Genomic DNA, 16,688 nt, shown 5'->3' with positions numbered 1-16,688 from the left:
ATCTAGCAATTGAAGCATGGAAAATGCTATTGAAATTTATATAAAATTTTTATGGTAATTCTGTAATGAGACTGCTCATGTCAAATTTTTATACTTAAAAACTTTCAATATTTAAATTAAGTTTTGATATTCTACAATATAAAATTTTGGGAAATTCTGTGTATATCCACGATATTAAACAGGAAAGAAATTGACAATTATTTATTATTGTTGGATTTAAAATATTTATTAGAATAATTAGCAGCAATTACAAATTTTTTTTTAAAATCAAAGTTTTTTATAACAATGGGCGTTTGAACAACTTAAGCGCATAAATATTGTGAAACCAAAATCTTTTAATAAATTGATTTTTGTTTTTTTACGAATGATATTAACATTTTTGACATTCTAAATAAATAAAAAATTTAATTTAGAAATGAACCGACCAGGAATTATTGCTATAGGCGCAACGAAAAGGTGTCAACGGCACTGTCTCTAGTGGATTCGGATAGAAATATGTAGATGACCAATTAGAGTAGAAAAATTATAATAGGAAAGTTTAATTCTAACAACCGCTGTTCCAGGCTAAAGAAATATTTTTTACGAGCTTCAAAGATTTTGAACTCGGTGCTCGAGGGAGCAAAAAGCCTCGTTGTTCGTTTTGCTGCCGATGATGTGAATAAATATATGCAAATTGGCCGCTTTTTCAGAGCCGAGCACGTATTTTCACATATTTATGCAAAACGCTTAGAAATATAATCCAATGCGCGGCGGCGGCGGCGGCGGCACCAGGCATGCGCATATATTTTGCCTGGTGTCTGTAATTACGACCTCTGCTTCATCCCTCCAGGTGGTTCATATTCATAATTTATATTTGCTAAGTGTACAATTAAATTGCCAGATCTGCGCACCGAGCACATCTTTCGCCCGGTCTAAGGCTCCTTTTTTATTCTTTGTGCGGCTCAAATTATGAGAATTATGGCTCGGTAATGATGAAACTATTTTTGTCGCATGCAAATTTGAAGGTTATTTGAGCAAATTTAAATGAATGTTTGCTTATTTAATTATTAAAATTTATTATCAAACGTTTCAGATTTTTTAACCGAAAATTTAATGCAACATTTAGTGGAAAAAGGAAGTAACGGAAAATAAGAAAACTTTATTTATTTCTCAAATAATTGTTAGTGTGCGAGTGTTTTTTCTGCTTATTTTAATAGAACTCAACATAAATTTGCTCCAAACAAGTTAAATATTAAAATTTTAATTGTGAAAGGAACTTGAAAGCAAATTTGAGCAGTTGTCAAAGGAATAAGGCTTAGTTTTACAATTAAGAAAAATTTCTCATTCTGTTATTAAGGAATGAATTTCGGAATAATTTGAAATTAAAAAAAAAATTACTAATTTATTCAACTTAATTTTATTTTTAGTTAAAAATTAAAGATTTCAAACATCAATCAAATTATAAACTTCAACACTTTTTTTCATTTAAAACAAATTTAAATAAACCTTGGCGCGGCTCAAATTATGAGAATAACACGGCAATGATGAAACTTTGTTTGTCGCATGCAAATTCAAAGGTTTTTCAAGCATTAATAAATGTTTGCTTATTTTATTATTCAAATTTATCATCAAACTGATGAAACGTTCAGATAAATTTATACAAAAATTTCATTTTCATATCAAATTGAAAAAGAAAGTAATCATAATTAATTATTAGCTCATTTTATTAGAATTCAATATAAATTAATTTCCAACAAATCAATTTAATAAATTATAATTATTAAAACAAAATTTAAACAATGATCTTAAGAATTAGGTTTGATTGCATTTAAGCAAAATTATAATTCTGTTTAAAAAGAACAAGATATTTTGAATAAATTTTTGAAATATATAAAAGACTGACGACTGACTAAAAGAACTGAATAAAGGTGAAGCGCCAGGCTAAAAGAAAAGACAAAAATAAAGTCTGATCCTAAAAATAATAAGAGAGCTGCAGTTATGGCCAGGAACAAGGGCAAAAACTAAAAATAAAAGGCGGCATTTGAAAGTATCAGGCAGTCTAAATAAATGCAAGCCTTCAGAAAAAAAACTTTTAATTGCTTGTTGTACATTTTATAATTGTTCAAATTTTGTAATTTCTTAAAATTTATAATATTGTAATTGAAAATTATATTGTAATTTTTTTTTCTCCTAATGTGAATAAAATGTAATAACTTTGAATGTATGATCGATGTATCTCGATATGGGCAGCAAATGCCTCTGTGATAAATCAATAAACGTAATTTGCTACTAAAAAAAATGTCAATTTCTTTTTTCCAACGTTTGAAATTTTTTGAAATTAATAAAACTCAAATAAGTAATCAACAGTAATTATATTAAAAAATGATTAATTAATTCTATTTAAATGATTTTAAATTTAAAGAGAATTTTAATTTCCATTTTTTTTATTGACAATAATGTAGGCTAACTATCTATTCGTGTTATAACATGGAAATATAATTATATAAAATATTAGAACGATTTAATTAATTTGTGAAAAAAATTACAATTTGAAGCATTTAAGTGTTTAAAAAAACTTTTAGAATAGTTTGCTAAAAAAATGAACAAAAATTTGATTGCAGGGTTTCGAAGAGCGGCGGCCGCGAGAAAAGAGTCCTCGGGGTCTGCGATAAAATATTAGCGGAGGCAAAAGGCTGTGGCAACAACGGTGTGCCGAGGAAAGAAAGAGAGGAGAGAGACTGAAAAGAGCGAGCGAGCTCAGGTATTTTTTTGTCAGGCGCCTCAGGTAGTATAATACACAGGCGATTGGTTTCCAGACCCCTCCCCTCGTGCCCCTGGCGCGCCGCATCTCGCCTGCCTCTGCCTCCCTGGCCAGCTCTTCAGTTGAGACCGAGACTTGGCCAGGTGTGCACCTCTCGCGCCCGCCGACAGCAGTGCGCCGCAAGTGGACTTGTGTGAGTGTTGCGAGTGGAGTGAGCGACAGCTCGGACGGACGGGACGCGTGCGGACGGACCGAGTGGCTCGAGAGTGACGTGCGAACGCGTGCGGGGGCGAAACACCCGCGCCACTAAATTGAACAACAACAACATCAGTGCGCACCTGTTGCAGCCGCAGGAGATTTCGACGCGCGAGCAAAAGGATTTTCCAATCAACAGGTACCGATTTTTTTAATTTTAATTGTCAATTCACTTTTTCTCGGACGCGCGCTCGGCGCTGTCCGGGCCGCCGCGAACTGTGTTTTAACATTTGTATGTGTTTGCCCGGGAGCTAACCGTGTCCCCACTCTTTCAGATCTCTGGTCAGCCATATTGAATACCTGTAAAGGTAAGCGCTGCTCACCTACCGCTGGCTGGCTGGCATCTTCAAGAGGAGCAGCCGAGAGAGAGAGAGAGCCCGGCCGGCGACCAAAACAATCCAACGAGGAAAATTGAAATAAATTAAAACTGGGAATTTTTTCCAGAGTGAAGAAAAAATAATATTAATAAAAAAATCAGTGCAATAAAAAGTGAATGGCCGGCAGGGGCGAATCGGCGCCGGCATGTGGAGGCACTGATTGAATGGGCACCGCCATGCTTCGCAGGTGGCTGGCCTTTTTGCTGCTGCTGGCGGCGGCCACCGCCGGACAGCCGGGGCCAGGCCCGGGAAGAAAACGTTCGCCCATGACCCAGGTGTCCGCCCTTGACGTGCAGCAGATGCAGTCGCGCGCCGTGGACACGCGCGTCCAGCTCGAGATCCAGGAAGGCGAGCCGCGCGGCGCCGTCGTCGGCGCCATCCCAATCAAGCCGGGCTTCACCTACCGTTTTAATGAGAACCCGCGCGAGTTTTATTTGAACGCCAGCACCGGCGAAATCGTGACCAACGTGGTGCTGGACAGGGAGGCGCTGCGATCTGACCGCTTCGACTTGGTCGTCCTGTCCAGTCAGCCGACCTACCCCATCGAGGTGCGGATACTGGTGCTCGATGTGAACGACAACGCGCCCGAGTTTCCCGAGCCCAGCATCCACGTGACCTTCTCGGAGAGCGCGAGTCCGGGCACCAGACTGCTGCTGGACACTGCCAGCGACCGAGACGCGGGCATCAACGGCGTCTCCAACGAGTACAAGCTGGTGTCGGACGACGAGGAAGTTGACAACAAATTCAAGCTGGTGGTGACTTCGAATCCGAGTGGTGAGACTTCTTACCTGCACCTCGAGACCACCGGCAAGCTGGACAGGGAGACGCGAGCCTCCTACCAGTTGAATGTGTCCGCGAGGGACGGCGGGACACCGCCTAGGTATGGCTACCTGCAGGTGAATGTGACCATTGTTGATGTGAATGACAACCCGCCGATTTTCGACCACAGCGACTACATAGTGTCACTGAATGAAAGTGTCCCGCCCGGGACAGCTGTGCTGCAGGTCATGGCCACGGACAGTGACGTTGGCGATAACGCCAGGATCACCTACTACCTGGCTGACGGCGAAAACCAGTTTGCCGTCGACCCAGAGACTGGCGTAATTTCAACCACGGAAACACTCAACTGTCCGCAAAACTGTCCGCCTCAGGCCACCGTTTCAACCAGCAGCGGGTGCCAGAAAAGCTGCGTGTTCACCGTGTTTGCCAGAGACCACGGTTCGCCTCGGCAGGATGGGCGGACTTACGTGACGGTGAACCTGCTGGACACAAACGACCACGACCCAATCATCAAGTTCCGCTACTTCCCGCCCACTGCCAGTTTCGCCACCGTTGATGAAAACGCCAAGAATGGGTCTGTGGTGGCCGCAGTGTCTGTGATTGACCTTGACGAGGGCCTCAACGGCAAAACCACTGTCGAGATCCGCGCCGGCAACGAACTCGGACACTTCCGCCTTGTGAACACTGCCAGCTTTGACATCGTCCGAGTCAACGGAGTGCTGGACAGAGAGCAATTAAACAAGTACAACCTGACTCTGGTGGCGACGGACAGCGGGACGCCGCAGAGAAGTGCCATTGCTTTTCTTATAATTTACGTGAATGACATCAATGATCACGAGCCGGTGTTTGCAAAGACTGAATACTCGGCGGTGCTGAGTGAGTTGGCGCCGGTGGGCACCTTCGTGGCCAGCATCATCGCGTCTGACGAGGACACGGGCGTCAACTCGAACATCTTTTACGCTTTTGTGGCTGGAAATGAGCACCGTTGGTTTGACATTGACTCGGATTCGGGGCTGGTGACCACTCGGGCGGCGCTGGACAGAGAAGTTCAAGGCACTGTTGAGTTGAAAGTTTCTGCTCGAGACGGCGGCCCCAACCCCAAATGGGCCTACACGAGACTGCGAGTGACCATCCTGGATGAGAACGACAAACGCCCGCAGTTCAGCGTGGACAAACTGAACGCCAGCCTGTCCGAGAGTGCGCCTCCGCAGACTTTGATCGCCATGCTGAGCGCCACTGACCAAGATCAGGGCACCAACGGCAGTGTCAGCTACAGTTTGCACTCGGATGTGCAGCAGGAATATCCGGGTGTCTTTTCTTTAGACTCCACCACCGGCCAGTTGACCACCAGGACGAAGCTGGACAGAGAGAAAATTGCCAAGTATGAAATTGCAGTTGTGGCCAAGGACAAGGGCGTGCCGCCACAGTCTTCAACGGCAACTGTTTTCCTCTCAGTTGACGATGTGAACGACAACAGCCCTGAATTCTACCCTCAGCGGTACTTTGTGCCCGTTTCTGAAGACACCAAGGGCGGCTCTTCCATTCTGAGCGTGACTGCTACTGACCAAGACGAGGGAGAAAACGCGCAGATCGAGTTCAGCATCGTGGATGGCGGCGACGGCCTCTTCAAACTGGACCGCGCCACCGGCATTTTGTCGCTGATGGCGCCTCTTTCTACTTCACACAAACCTCTGCACCGGCTGAGAATATCCGCCAAAGACAAGGGAGACAGAAAAGCAGTGGACGACGCCATAGTTGAAATCATCAAGGCATCCCACTTGGAAGAACTGAAATTCGAATCGCCCGTTGGTTACCACTTTGAAATTCGCGAAGACCACGACAAGAAGGAGGCATCTGTTGGCCGCGAGGTTGGCCGCGTTCGAGTTGCCAGCACCTCCAGAGATATAAAATACCACATAGTTTTTGGTGACCCAAAGAAGGCCTTCCAGATTGACGAGAGAACCGGATTAATCACCTCGGCAAGCAGAATCGATCGCGAAACGGCCGCCTCGTACCGCCTCACGTGCGTGGCGCGAGCGGGCCCTGCTCTCATGGGCCGCACGGAGGTCAACGTCACCATCCTGGATGAAAATGATAACGCGCCACAATTCTCGCGGGACAGAGAGGAGGTGAAACTCCGAGAAAACGCTCCTGCCGGACACGAAGTGTACCTCGCGAGGGCGGTGGACAGAGATGCTGGTTCCAACAGCAGGGTCAGTTACAGCCTCAACACCAACCCTGGGGAGCAGTTCCGCATTGCCGAAGCCACCGGAGTCATTTACCTCAACAAACCGATGACCGCTGAGCCTGGCACCACCATCACCCTTGAAATCACCGCCAGCGACTCTGGAGAACCTTCTCTAACCTCAAGGCACACTCTGCTGATCACTATCGAGGACGTGAATGACCACACGCCCGTCTTTGACCACACCTCTTACGAAACCTCAATCTTGGAGTCGGCGCCGGTGAATGACCGCTTTTTTGCTTTGGCGGCCTCAGACGCAGACCTCGGAGCAAACGGCAGAGTGAATTATGAAATCACAGAAGGCAACAGTGAGAATAAATTTGGCGTCTTCCCAGATGGCTACTTGTACGTGAAGAGTCCCTTGGATAGAGAGAATCGAGACTACTACTCACTGGTGGTGACTGCCAGAGACGAGGGTGAGCCGCCGAGGAGCTCTCAAGTTCCAGTGGTAATTCATGTAATTGATGAAAACGATAATAAGCCCGAGTTCACCAACGGCACCTTCAATTTCTTCGTGCGAGAAAATCAGCCACCGGACACGTTTGTTGGAAAACTGACCGCTACTGACCTGGACATTGGCCGCAACGCCGAGCTGACCTTTTCTTTGCTTGGTGCTCAGCAGGCTGATTTTGTTGTAGACCCAAAGAATGGCTTTTTGAAAACACTGCGGCAGTTTGATCGAGAGGAGCTGGTCAAGGTCACAGGGCAGAGTCACGTCGTTCTGGAGGCCGTGGTCACCGACAACGGAGTGACCAAGCTGAAGGACAAGGTCAAGGTTAATGTTTACATCACTGACGTGAATGACAACGTGCCAAAATTTTTGCGAACGCCGTACAAAGTGCAAATTTCCGAGGCCTCTCCTGCCAACTCGCAGGTGCTGCGCGTTTACACTGTTGATGCTGACGAAGGGCTGAATGGTGACGTTTTCTACGCCATCACCAGCGGCGACGACGAGCACCGATTCGCAATGGATGAGGCCACGGGGCAGATCACTCTTGCCAGAACCTTGGATCGCGAAACTCAAGCACGCTACGACTTGCAGGTTTCAGCCTTTGATGCCGGCGAGGGCGTCACCCTGACGGCAACGGCCACCGTGCGCGTCGACGTCCTGGATGAGAACGACAACGCCCCGGAATTTTCCCAAAGCGAAGCGCGAATTGCCATCTCCGAAACGACGCCAGTCAACACCAAACTGGTGCAATTCCGGGCCACGGACGTCGACCTGGGCGTCAACAGCGAGGTAACCTTCTCGGTGGCGGCCGGCAACCGCAGAGACACCTTCCACGTGGATCCGAGCAGCGGCGTGCTCTACCTGCACCGGCCGCTGGACTTTGAGGAAATCAACGCGTACCACCTGAACATCACGGCCTCGGACGGCGGCAACCCGCGCCTCTCCACCACCGTGCCCTTCAGCGTGCGCGTGCTCGACGCCAACGACAACCCTCCGGTGTTTCCGAGCACGGCCATCGTTCGCCAAATCCAGGAGGGCATCCGCGTCAACACGCCCATCGTGACGGTGACTGCCGAGGACCCTGACTCGGGGGCCAACGGCCAAGTTCGGTACGCCATCGCCCAACAAGAACCCCCTGGCGGCCACTTCGGCATCGACCCCACCGTCGGGGTCATCCACACGCTGAGGCCCATCGACCGAGAGGCCGTCGACACCTTCCGCCTGACGGTGGTGGCCACGGACGGTGCTCAGCCACCAGAGGCGCGCCTCTCTGCCGAAAAGTTGGTCACCGTGATCGTGGAAGACGTCAACGACAATGCCCCAGTTTTCGCCTCGATGAGCGCCGCCCTGTTGCCCTTGAACCCTGCCAGAGACGCCCTGGTGACTCACGTGGTGGCCAATGACCTCGACTCGAGCACCAACGGCCTCGTCACCTACGAACTGGTGTCCGGCAACACCGACCTTTTCCGGCTGCACCGCAAGACGGGCGCCCTCCACCTGAAGAGGTCAATTTCCGAACCCGAGGCGCGCTACCAGTTGACGGTCAAGGCCACTGACGAGGCCGTGCAGTCAGACCGAAAGTCCACGGACGCCTACCTGACCATCATCACGTCCGGTGAGGAAGGCCCCGCGTTCTTGGGCGAGCCGTACACGGGCAGCGTGTACGAAAACGAGCCGATCGGGACGAGCATGCTGAGCGTGAAGGCGCGCCACGCGAGCAACGCCGAGCTTGAGTACTACGTGACGAACGTGACGAGTGTGAGTGGCCGACCCGCCGACAGACTGTTTGACGTCGACCCCAAGATGGGCACCATCGCCACCGCGGCCGTGCTGGACCGCGAGGGCGGCAGTGATGTGTACGAAGTCACCGTGTTTGCCGTCGTCATCGGCGCCGTCGCCCCTCAGACTGCTTCAACAAAGGTGAGTACAACCAAAATTTTGATTTCCAATTTTTACTTTACGCCCCGAAACCCTTTTTTAATTCAGGATTGATTAGCAGAAAAGAAAATAATTTTATTTATTGGTGAGTTTAAAATTTTACATCTTTTAAAACCAGCGATTTAAATTAAGAGAAATTTTTAATTCATTTCTCATTCAGCTTTTTCCCCAAAAACTCTTCTTATTCTAATTATTCAGGATTGATTAGCAGAGGAGAAAATTTATTTATTTATTGAAAAGTTATTTAAAAATATAAATTTTTGTATCAACTAAAACCAGCAATTTAAATTAAAAGAAAATTGTAATTTGTTTCTCATTTTTACTTTTTTCCTTACAACTGTTCTTATTCACATAATTCAGATTTAATTTGCAGTAAAAATAGCTAATTTAGATGAGTTATTTTAAAATTTAAATTATTATTTAAATCAAAATCATTGAATTTCCATTTCACAATTTAAATTTTTTCCTTGAAGCAATTACTCGACTTTAAAATTTCGGCAGGCAACGCACCGATTAAGTTTGTATTTATTGGTGTGTAATTTTGAGTTATTTGCTCTGAGTGAAATATCCTTGGGAATTAGAATACGCAGGCTATTATTTCAGTGGTGGCGACGTTTAGCAAAATTACACACTTAGCGAGCTTGTGCAAAACGCTTTTCAGGCCAGTGCTATAATCGAAAATGCAAACCGCCTGCGTGATAATGTCATGTCATTATTATACATTTGGGCAAACGTTTCAAGTTGCATATATTCCGCGTGCACTTGTACAAGTGCAGAAATGAGATGTTGCCCCACGCTGAGCGTTGCCAGACAGCGTAATTTATTTTATTCCAGCCTCACAATTAGTTCGTCTCTTGCGAAAGCTGCAAATTCCGGCGCTCGACATAAATAATGTACTTTTTATTTTGTATTTTATTTTGCACCCAAACGCTGCATAAATGTATGAGTTTTTTTTTTATTCTTATTATTTATATTCGCAGGCGACATTACTGTACGATTCCAGTTTGCGTAGGCCGGCTTGAACGCTCAATCCAGCCAGCCAAGAACAATAAAACAAATCATTTTGATTTAAAACTCTTGATTCTGAATAAGCAATTTACGCGCGAACTTTTTATTTATTTATTAAGTAAGAGAGCAAAAATTCTAATCTCGCGGAGAAGGCAATTTGCAGCAGCGAGCCGCGAAATAATGAAAACGCATTATCGAGTGAGATGGAGCCCTTTCTTTGTTGGCCCCGCTGTGAGATGAGTTTGATAATGACCGTGGACACACAATGGCGCGCAGTCTAATTTAAAAGAAATTCGGTCCCGTTGCTCGGCAGGACAATATTGCAGAGCAAGGTGCAATGATCTCTTTCCAATCTGAGGGCGCGAATAATTGAAAGAGCACTTTTTAATTGCGGGGAGAAATGGCGCCGGAAATGTTTTGACACTTGATTTACTACGGGCGTCGGTAAACAAAACTTATTGTTTCGTCTCTCCAATTATACCAAATTCTTATCTTGTAACGCTCCTTTCTAGACAGTTTGTTTTGCCCGAAATACAATGAGACAGAAATTACAAAAGGAACCAATTTTTTTCTCAAATTTATTGGAATGAAAAGGAGAATTGATTTTTCAATGCGATCGCCTGATGTGTTATTGTGACGACGTGTTTGTTTCATTCATACATAAAATTATTATTTTTAAATGTAATATTCGTCTGTTTTTTGGAACGACACTGCGGTGCTCGCTTTCCGCCGTGTTACCGAAAACATGCAAACATTTTTATATGTTCAAGTGGCGTTTTTTTCTAAGTGCGTGCTTACAATTCAACACACGCTATGTCTGCGCGGTGCTCCTACCTATCCTTTTCTGCTCTTTTTTGTGCCATCCTGTTGTTGCCGCTGCCATTCGCCGCCGCAGCCGCCGCCGAGCTGCTTATTTTACCCACCATCCTCGGACTCGGCCTGATGTTCATTTACATAATATTGAGTGAGTCGAGTCAAGGATGTGGTGAAAAAATGACGAAGGGAATTTTTAATTCAAGGCGAGCCCCAGACTCTGGGCACTTTTTGCTTTTCGGGAACAATTTCCGATGGAGAATTGTCTTCTCTTGGCGTCGCACGTGGCCGTTGATGAACAACTTTCCAAATCAAATTGAAATAAGAAAATACAAATTACATAAAATAACTCCAAACAAATTAAATGCAATTTTAATTGAATTATTATCTAAATTGTGAAATTTTACTTTTTCAATTTAATTTTTTAAAAATTGCAGATCAAAATTGATTTATTTTTAAATAAAATTACATTTACCAAATAAAAGATAAATTTAAAATCTTTAATATTATCGAAATGATGAACAAGCAGTGTAATTTTTATTATTTTTCAATTTAATTTTGATTTCATTAGAGGGAAACTGGGGCCATTAGCACGTTTTAAAATGGATGCTGGGTCAAATTCCTAGATCACGTTTGTGTCGTGTCCTGCGTGCACCTGCCACCGCGCGTTGAATTGAAATAGGCGGCCATTAAGCGCGGCGAACAAGACACACTCTTTACAAGGCACTATCATCTTGTAGGCCGCGGGAGTGGGATAAATTATTGTGATAGCGCCGCGGACAAAATGAAATATTGCGCTCGGATCGCCGTGCGAGCGAGAGTGAAAAAATAAAAAAAATAAAATCAGTCGGCGGCGGCGGCGCAGCAAAAGCTCGGAACTTGCATTGCTAATGATCGAATTATTGCCAGACGACGGCGTTTCTATGTCGCTGCACCGATTCAAAATCGCACTCTGCTGATTATTTCAATTTAAATTTAAAAATCAATAGTTGAAACTTTTAAACTTTTGCCCTTCAGTTCAATGTAAATTTTGTGATGTCAAATGACGCATTGATTTTATTTTTCTAGCTCAATTTGGGTGATATGAACGTGATTTTTTGAAATTCTTATCAATTTTGGTCCGGAAAACTAAAAGTATTTTAAAAAATTTCCATTCTCTCAATGATTAAATTTTTTCTTGCAATGTCTCTGAAAACCAAAGCTAATGTAAAGAAAAAAAAAACCACCATCAAAATTAATTTTTTAGCAAATTGTATAATTTTTGCGGATAAAATTGTCAAAATCCCCACACTCTTTATCTAAAATTATAAAGAGAACCTGAAAGAATCCAACTGGTAAAAAGGGAGATTGAATCTTGAAACGCAGGTGTTGCTCTTGAAAAGAAAAATTTATTTTAACTCGGATTTTTTTCATTGTTTTTATCAGTGGATTTGTCGGCGCGGCGTGCGAATATTTTTCACGTGTACATCACAATAATTACAAGCGCTATGCATGTGATATTTTCGGCGCAAAGTCCGCGCTTAAATTATAGCAGCAGCTTTGCTTGTACAACATTCCTGGCATCAATTTTCGGATTCGCGCGACGCCGCCGCCGCGATAATTTATAATGCAGGCGTGCATTAAATAATTTATTTGGAGCGGTAATTAAAAAGCCCCGAATAAAAATGCTGCCGGTGCGCCCTTTTTATACCAGATAAAATTTTAATGTGTTGATCATGTTAAAAGCAGCAGCGACGAGAGCTGCTGCCGAGCAACACCACAATGTATATAGAATAAAAAGAGAGAAAGAAGAAAATCGGCCACTCCGAGCCGAGTCAATAAGAAGCTGAATTAAATTCGAAAAAAGACTTTTTTTCCTCGCAAACTGACAGACAAGTCTGTAATCCTCTAAAGTCTCAAAACCCAAGAAAAATGGAATGAAAATTTAAAAGTTTATTTCAGTAAAGAATAAAATCAAAATAACATTAAATTTTAAGTGCACAAAGTTAATATTGTTCTACAAATTTCTCAAAAATCTTCAGTCATATTCAGTAAAAATTGGTTTATTGTAATTAACGAAGAAAAATTTATTTTTGAATAATTTTCTACCTTTTTCTTTCTTAACAAAACTTTAGAGTTCGGTTAATTGAAAAAAGAAGTGGGACACCTTTTCTTTAGCTGGAAAGAGCGCACAAAACCGGATTCGTCGCGAGTGCGAAAACAAAAAATCCAGACTTAATTTCAGTTTAATCAATTTGCAATTTCAACGCGTCTCTTTCTTTCTCTCTCGGTCGTGTCTCGGGCGGCAAATTTGCATTCGCCGCGCGTATCGGGTGCCAGAAATCGGCCTCTAATTTCAGGTTTTGACCTCCTACTTTCGATTGCCGAGTAAATGCACCGATGCATATATTCCACTCAATGTTTGGGTCTCAAAGAAATTAAAGGCTGTTTTGAATGTTACATTTTTTTTTTTTTAATTTGGCCGTGTTCATCAATTGATATTGGTCGCGCATGTTGAACAGTAGCGGAGGCTGTGTCGAATGCAACACACCAGACTGGATGGAAACCAGTCCCCCGCCGGCCTTGGTAACTCTCTTCTTTTTTATTCTCCGCAATTGCAATCACACCGAAAAATCCTCTCGGCTGAATAAACACCAGACTTATCAGCCAAATTATTTTCCGCCGGTATCGCCGCAATTAAAACTACTTAAATTTATTCGACACCGCGATTCGCTTTTATATTTAAGTGTATTAAAAGAATAAGAAAAAATAATCAATTTTCAACAGGCATGGGAAATATTATTTGCGCTCAGAGTGCCTAAAAATAGCAAAATATTTACACTTGAAGATAATTGGAATCTTCTCAAAACTGTGAAAAACAAAAATTATGTTAAACTGTAATTTTTTTTATCTAATAATTAGTAATTCAAATATCGCAATGACTGTTTTTTTGTGCAGATAAAATTAAGTTGTTAAATTTGCAAGAAACAAAAATCATTTTTCAAATTCAAAATTAACTAAATTGGAAATAATTTTACTGACATTCTCTCTTTGAAAAGAAACAGTCAAAAACAAGACTTGAGAAAACAATTTCATTAAATTATTGAAAGAATTTTCTATAATTTTTGTATCACAAATATCAGGCTTCCCATAAGATCTGCACAAATGAAAACTTTGCAACGAATTTTGCCTTTCGAAAAAGCAAAGCTTTGGTACAAATCAAAATCACCCGCGGCCAACTTTTTGAGCCGTGTGTGTCATAAAAATACTCTTTTCTCACTGGCGAGTCACGTATATCGTCGGTGGGAATCACACAAATTCGGATGCCGCCGTTGGGCGAGAATTCCACTGCAAAATTTAATTACCCCTGAACGCGCAGATAAGTGAGTGAAATGTAAATTGCAGTCGGAATATAATGAATTCGGGCGCACCAAAAAGAAGAAAAAAGTGAGTCGGCGGCGGTTTTGCTTCTTATCTGCGTCTGGCCGCATTCGATTTGAATATTGCAGGGCGAAAAACTCGAGTATAATTTCAACGAGCAAATAATTATTAACTTTAATCATTACAAAAAACCTCCAAGTTTAGCAAGAATTATAAAATTAAGTTTTAATAAAAGAAATGCAATAATTAGCAGGCATTGAATTTCAATGATGAGATTTTACGAAAGAAGTTTTTCCAGTTATTGATGAGGCGAGAACAATTAAATTGAAATTGATTATCAAATTATTAATTACGTTATCGCTTTGTGGCCCTTTTGCTGATACAATATTAATTTCGTCGAGTTATTATTTTAAAAATAACAAGATGAAGTGTTAGAGCGCAAATAAGTTAACACGAGAAACACGAAAGATCAATCAAAGTAGTCTGGCAGCTCAAAAAAATACACGGCGCAGCTTTTCCTCCATAAAGAACCCGTTTTGTCTCCGCGCGTCTCGGCCCCTCCGACTTTTCGCGCTCCGACTTTGCTCTCAAATCATAATTGGCCCTTTCGATACTCGCACATGCACTTGCAAAATCACTTTTAATAAGAAGAAGAAGAAAGCAAAGGTTATTATGTATTAAAAAGACGGAGAAGGAAGAAGAAAAAAAAAATTCCCGACTTGGCTTTATCATCAAAGGAACCTCAAGTCGCCAATTACCTTGCTCAGTGTATGGTTAGCAGTAATTCCAGTAGCGCAGAAAGAAATCTCTACCTACCTTTTTTCTGTTTAATAATAATATTCGCGCTCGATGCCCCACGTCAATATTTCCGCTTGTCACGCCTTCCTCCTAATCACAAAATTTTATTTTCCTTTTAAAATCTTTTGTGCTAAAAAATGTGTCATTGATTGTTTAAAAAAAATCATCAATTTCACTCAATTTAAGCACAAACCAGGATATTTTAAGAGAAATAAGGACGCTTCAAAATTAATTTATATTATTCAAACAAACTTTTTTAATATTTATAAGTACACATTTTTACTAATTTACATTTCAAAGCTTTCAAATAATGTGATTCTATAATTCCATTCCACCTGAAATTAATGAATTTATTTATTTTCTAAAAAATTGTAAATTTACCATCATTTTGAACGTTTCAAAGTTATTTGCAAAGAAAAAGGAATTTCTATTTCAATCGGAATTTTGTCGTCTTTTTGAGCCAGAATTAGAATTTTTCCCAGGTTTCGTCTTTCGTAATCGTTTCCAAATTTACCGTTTTCATTAATCGACACATTCGGAATTCCAAAGTCCGCGCGGTCGGTGCTTTATTGCTCTTTTAACTTTTACGCGTTTGAAAAGGTCGGTCATTCGAAAAGCGGTTGTGACCTCTGAAAATAAATTCCATGGCAGCGTCGCCGCGGCTTTTAAATGAGCAGAGGGACCGACGACCACTTAGCCCTATCTCGGCGCATTCGCCAATAATAAAGCGCGGCTATTTTTCTCCGATTTTAATGAGGCACTCGCCCAAAACAAAGGTCCGCGCGCCACAGAGATAAGGACCTGCCTTTTCTCTCTTTCTTTCTCTGCCGGCGCAAAACTCAAAAACTTTTGGCACACATTCGCCCTTCGAGCAGAGGTGTTTTTATTGCGCTGAGCTGCACTTTCTTTCTTTCTTTATTTATATTTATTTCCCCTCTTTGAACAGATTTACTTGCGAGATGCGTATCTTTTTTGGCGCTGTTTGCCGGCGAAAATTCTATTAATGCAATAAATTTCGTTGCTGAAAATAATATGTCGGCTGTAAAATTCCTACCGCAGTGTTTTTGATTCTCGGACGATTATTTTCCTCTGCGCTGTGAGAGGAGCAAAGAGACACCGATGCGTGCAATAAAGCACAGAAAGAGAATTTTTCTACTGTGATGGCAAAAATATTTACAAAAATGGAGCAATTTAAAACAAAATGTCAGGACTTTGATTGACTAGGTATTTTTTTTTTTAAATAAATTCCAAGGAAATCAATTTAGGGAAATTTGGTTTCAAACTAGTTTATTATTATCAGAGCTCTTTTGAATTTTGATCTTAAAAATTGCTTTCGCAAGATCAATTTTAAACTTTTTTTCAGGATTGCACGGAAATTGAATTATTTTATTTTAAAATTTTAATTGAAATGTCTGTTGAAATTTAATAAATTTTATCACTAATAAGTTAAATTATTAAAGAAAACTGATTTAATTTTCATGATTACTGATCAAACCAGCCACAGTCGAATGAAATTTTAATTTAAAACTAATTTTGCTCTTTCACCAAATTGAAAATTCCACGCCACAGATTGGTCCTGTTACTCAATTTGTCCGGAATTTCAAAACAAATATTTAATATCCAAAATTAGATTTCCGCAAGCGACAAAACCGCAGCGACCCGTTAAAATTCCTGGTGGAATTCCAAAAAGTCGCTAATTATACAGTGTGGCCAAAACGTTCTCTACTTCATTCGTAAGTAAGCGCTTATTTAATTTATTTTAATTATCGCGATCGATACGCATCTCTACACGCGCACCCAAATTACGCTGCGCGCGAATTGTAATTATCTCTCGCGGCGCGCATATTCATATTTATTGTCACAATCTAGGTGGGTTTTTCGAGACTCCGCATCTGCGAAAGGAGGAAAATATAATTGCTTGGG

General features: G+C 42.1%; 1 protein-coding gene across 1 annotated transcript in view; it reads left to right on the top strand.

Moving 5' to 3' along the window:
• Window positions 1-2,866: 2,866 nt before the first annotated feature.
• Window positions 2,867-16,688, top strand: part of LOC132197295 (cadherin-related tumor suppressor) — a 100,865-nt gene continuing 87,043 nt past the window's right edge. Inside the window, exons 1-2 of the mRNA XM_059620496.1 lie at window positions 2,867-3,134; window positions 3,271-8,768. Coding sequence (XP_059476479.1) covers window positions 3,537-8,768 — 5,232 coding nt within the window. The 5' untranslated portion in view covers window positions 2,867-3,134; window positions 3,271-3,536. The remainder of the gene's footprint in view (window positions 3,135-3,270; window positions 8,769-16,688) is intronic.

The sequence above is a fragment of the Neocloeon triangulifer genome, unplaced genomic scaffold (genome assembly GCF_031216515.1).
Source record: "Neocloeon triangulifer isolate White Clay Creek 2 clone unplaced genomic scaffold, ASM3121651v1 ptg000012l, whole genome shotgun sequence".
NCBI lineage: Eukaryota > Metazoa > Arthropoda > Insecta > Ephemeroptera > Baetidae > Neocloeon > Neocloeon triangulifer.
The sequence above is the reverse complement of the archived record's forward strand: the minus strand, read 5'-3'. Positions and strand labels throughout refer to the sequence as shown.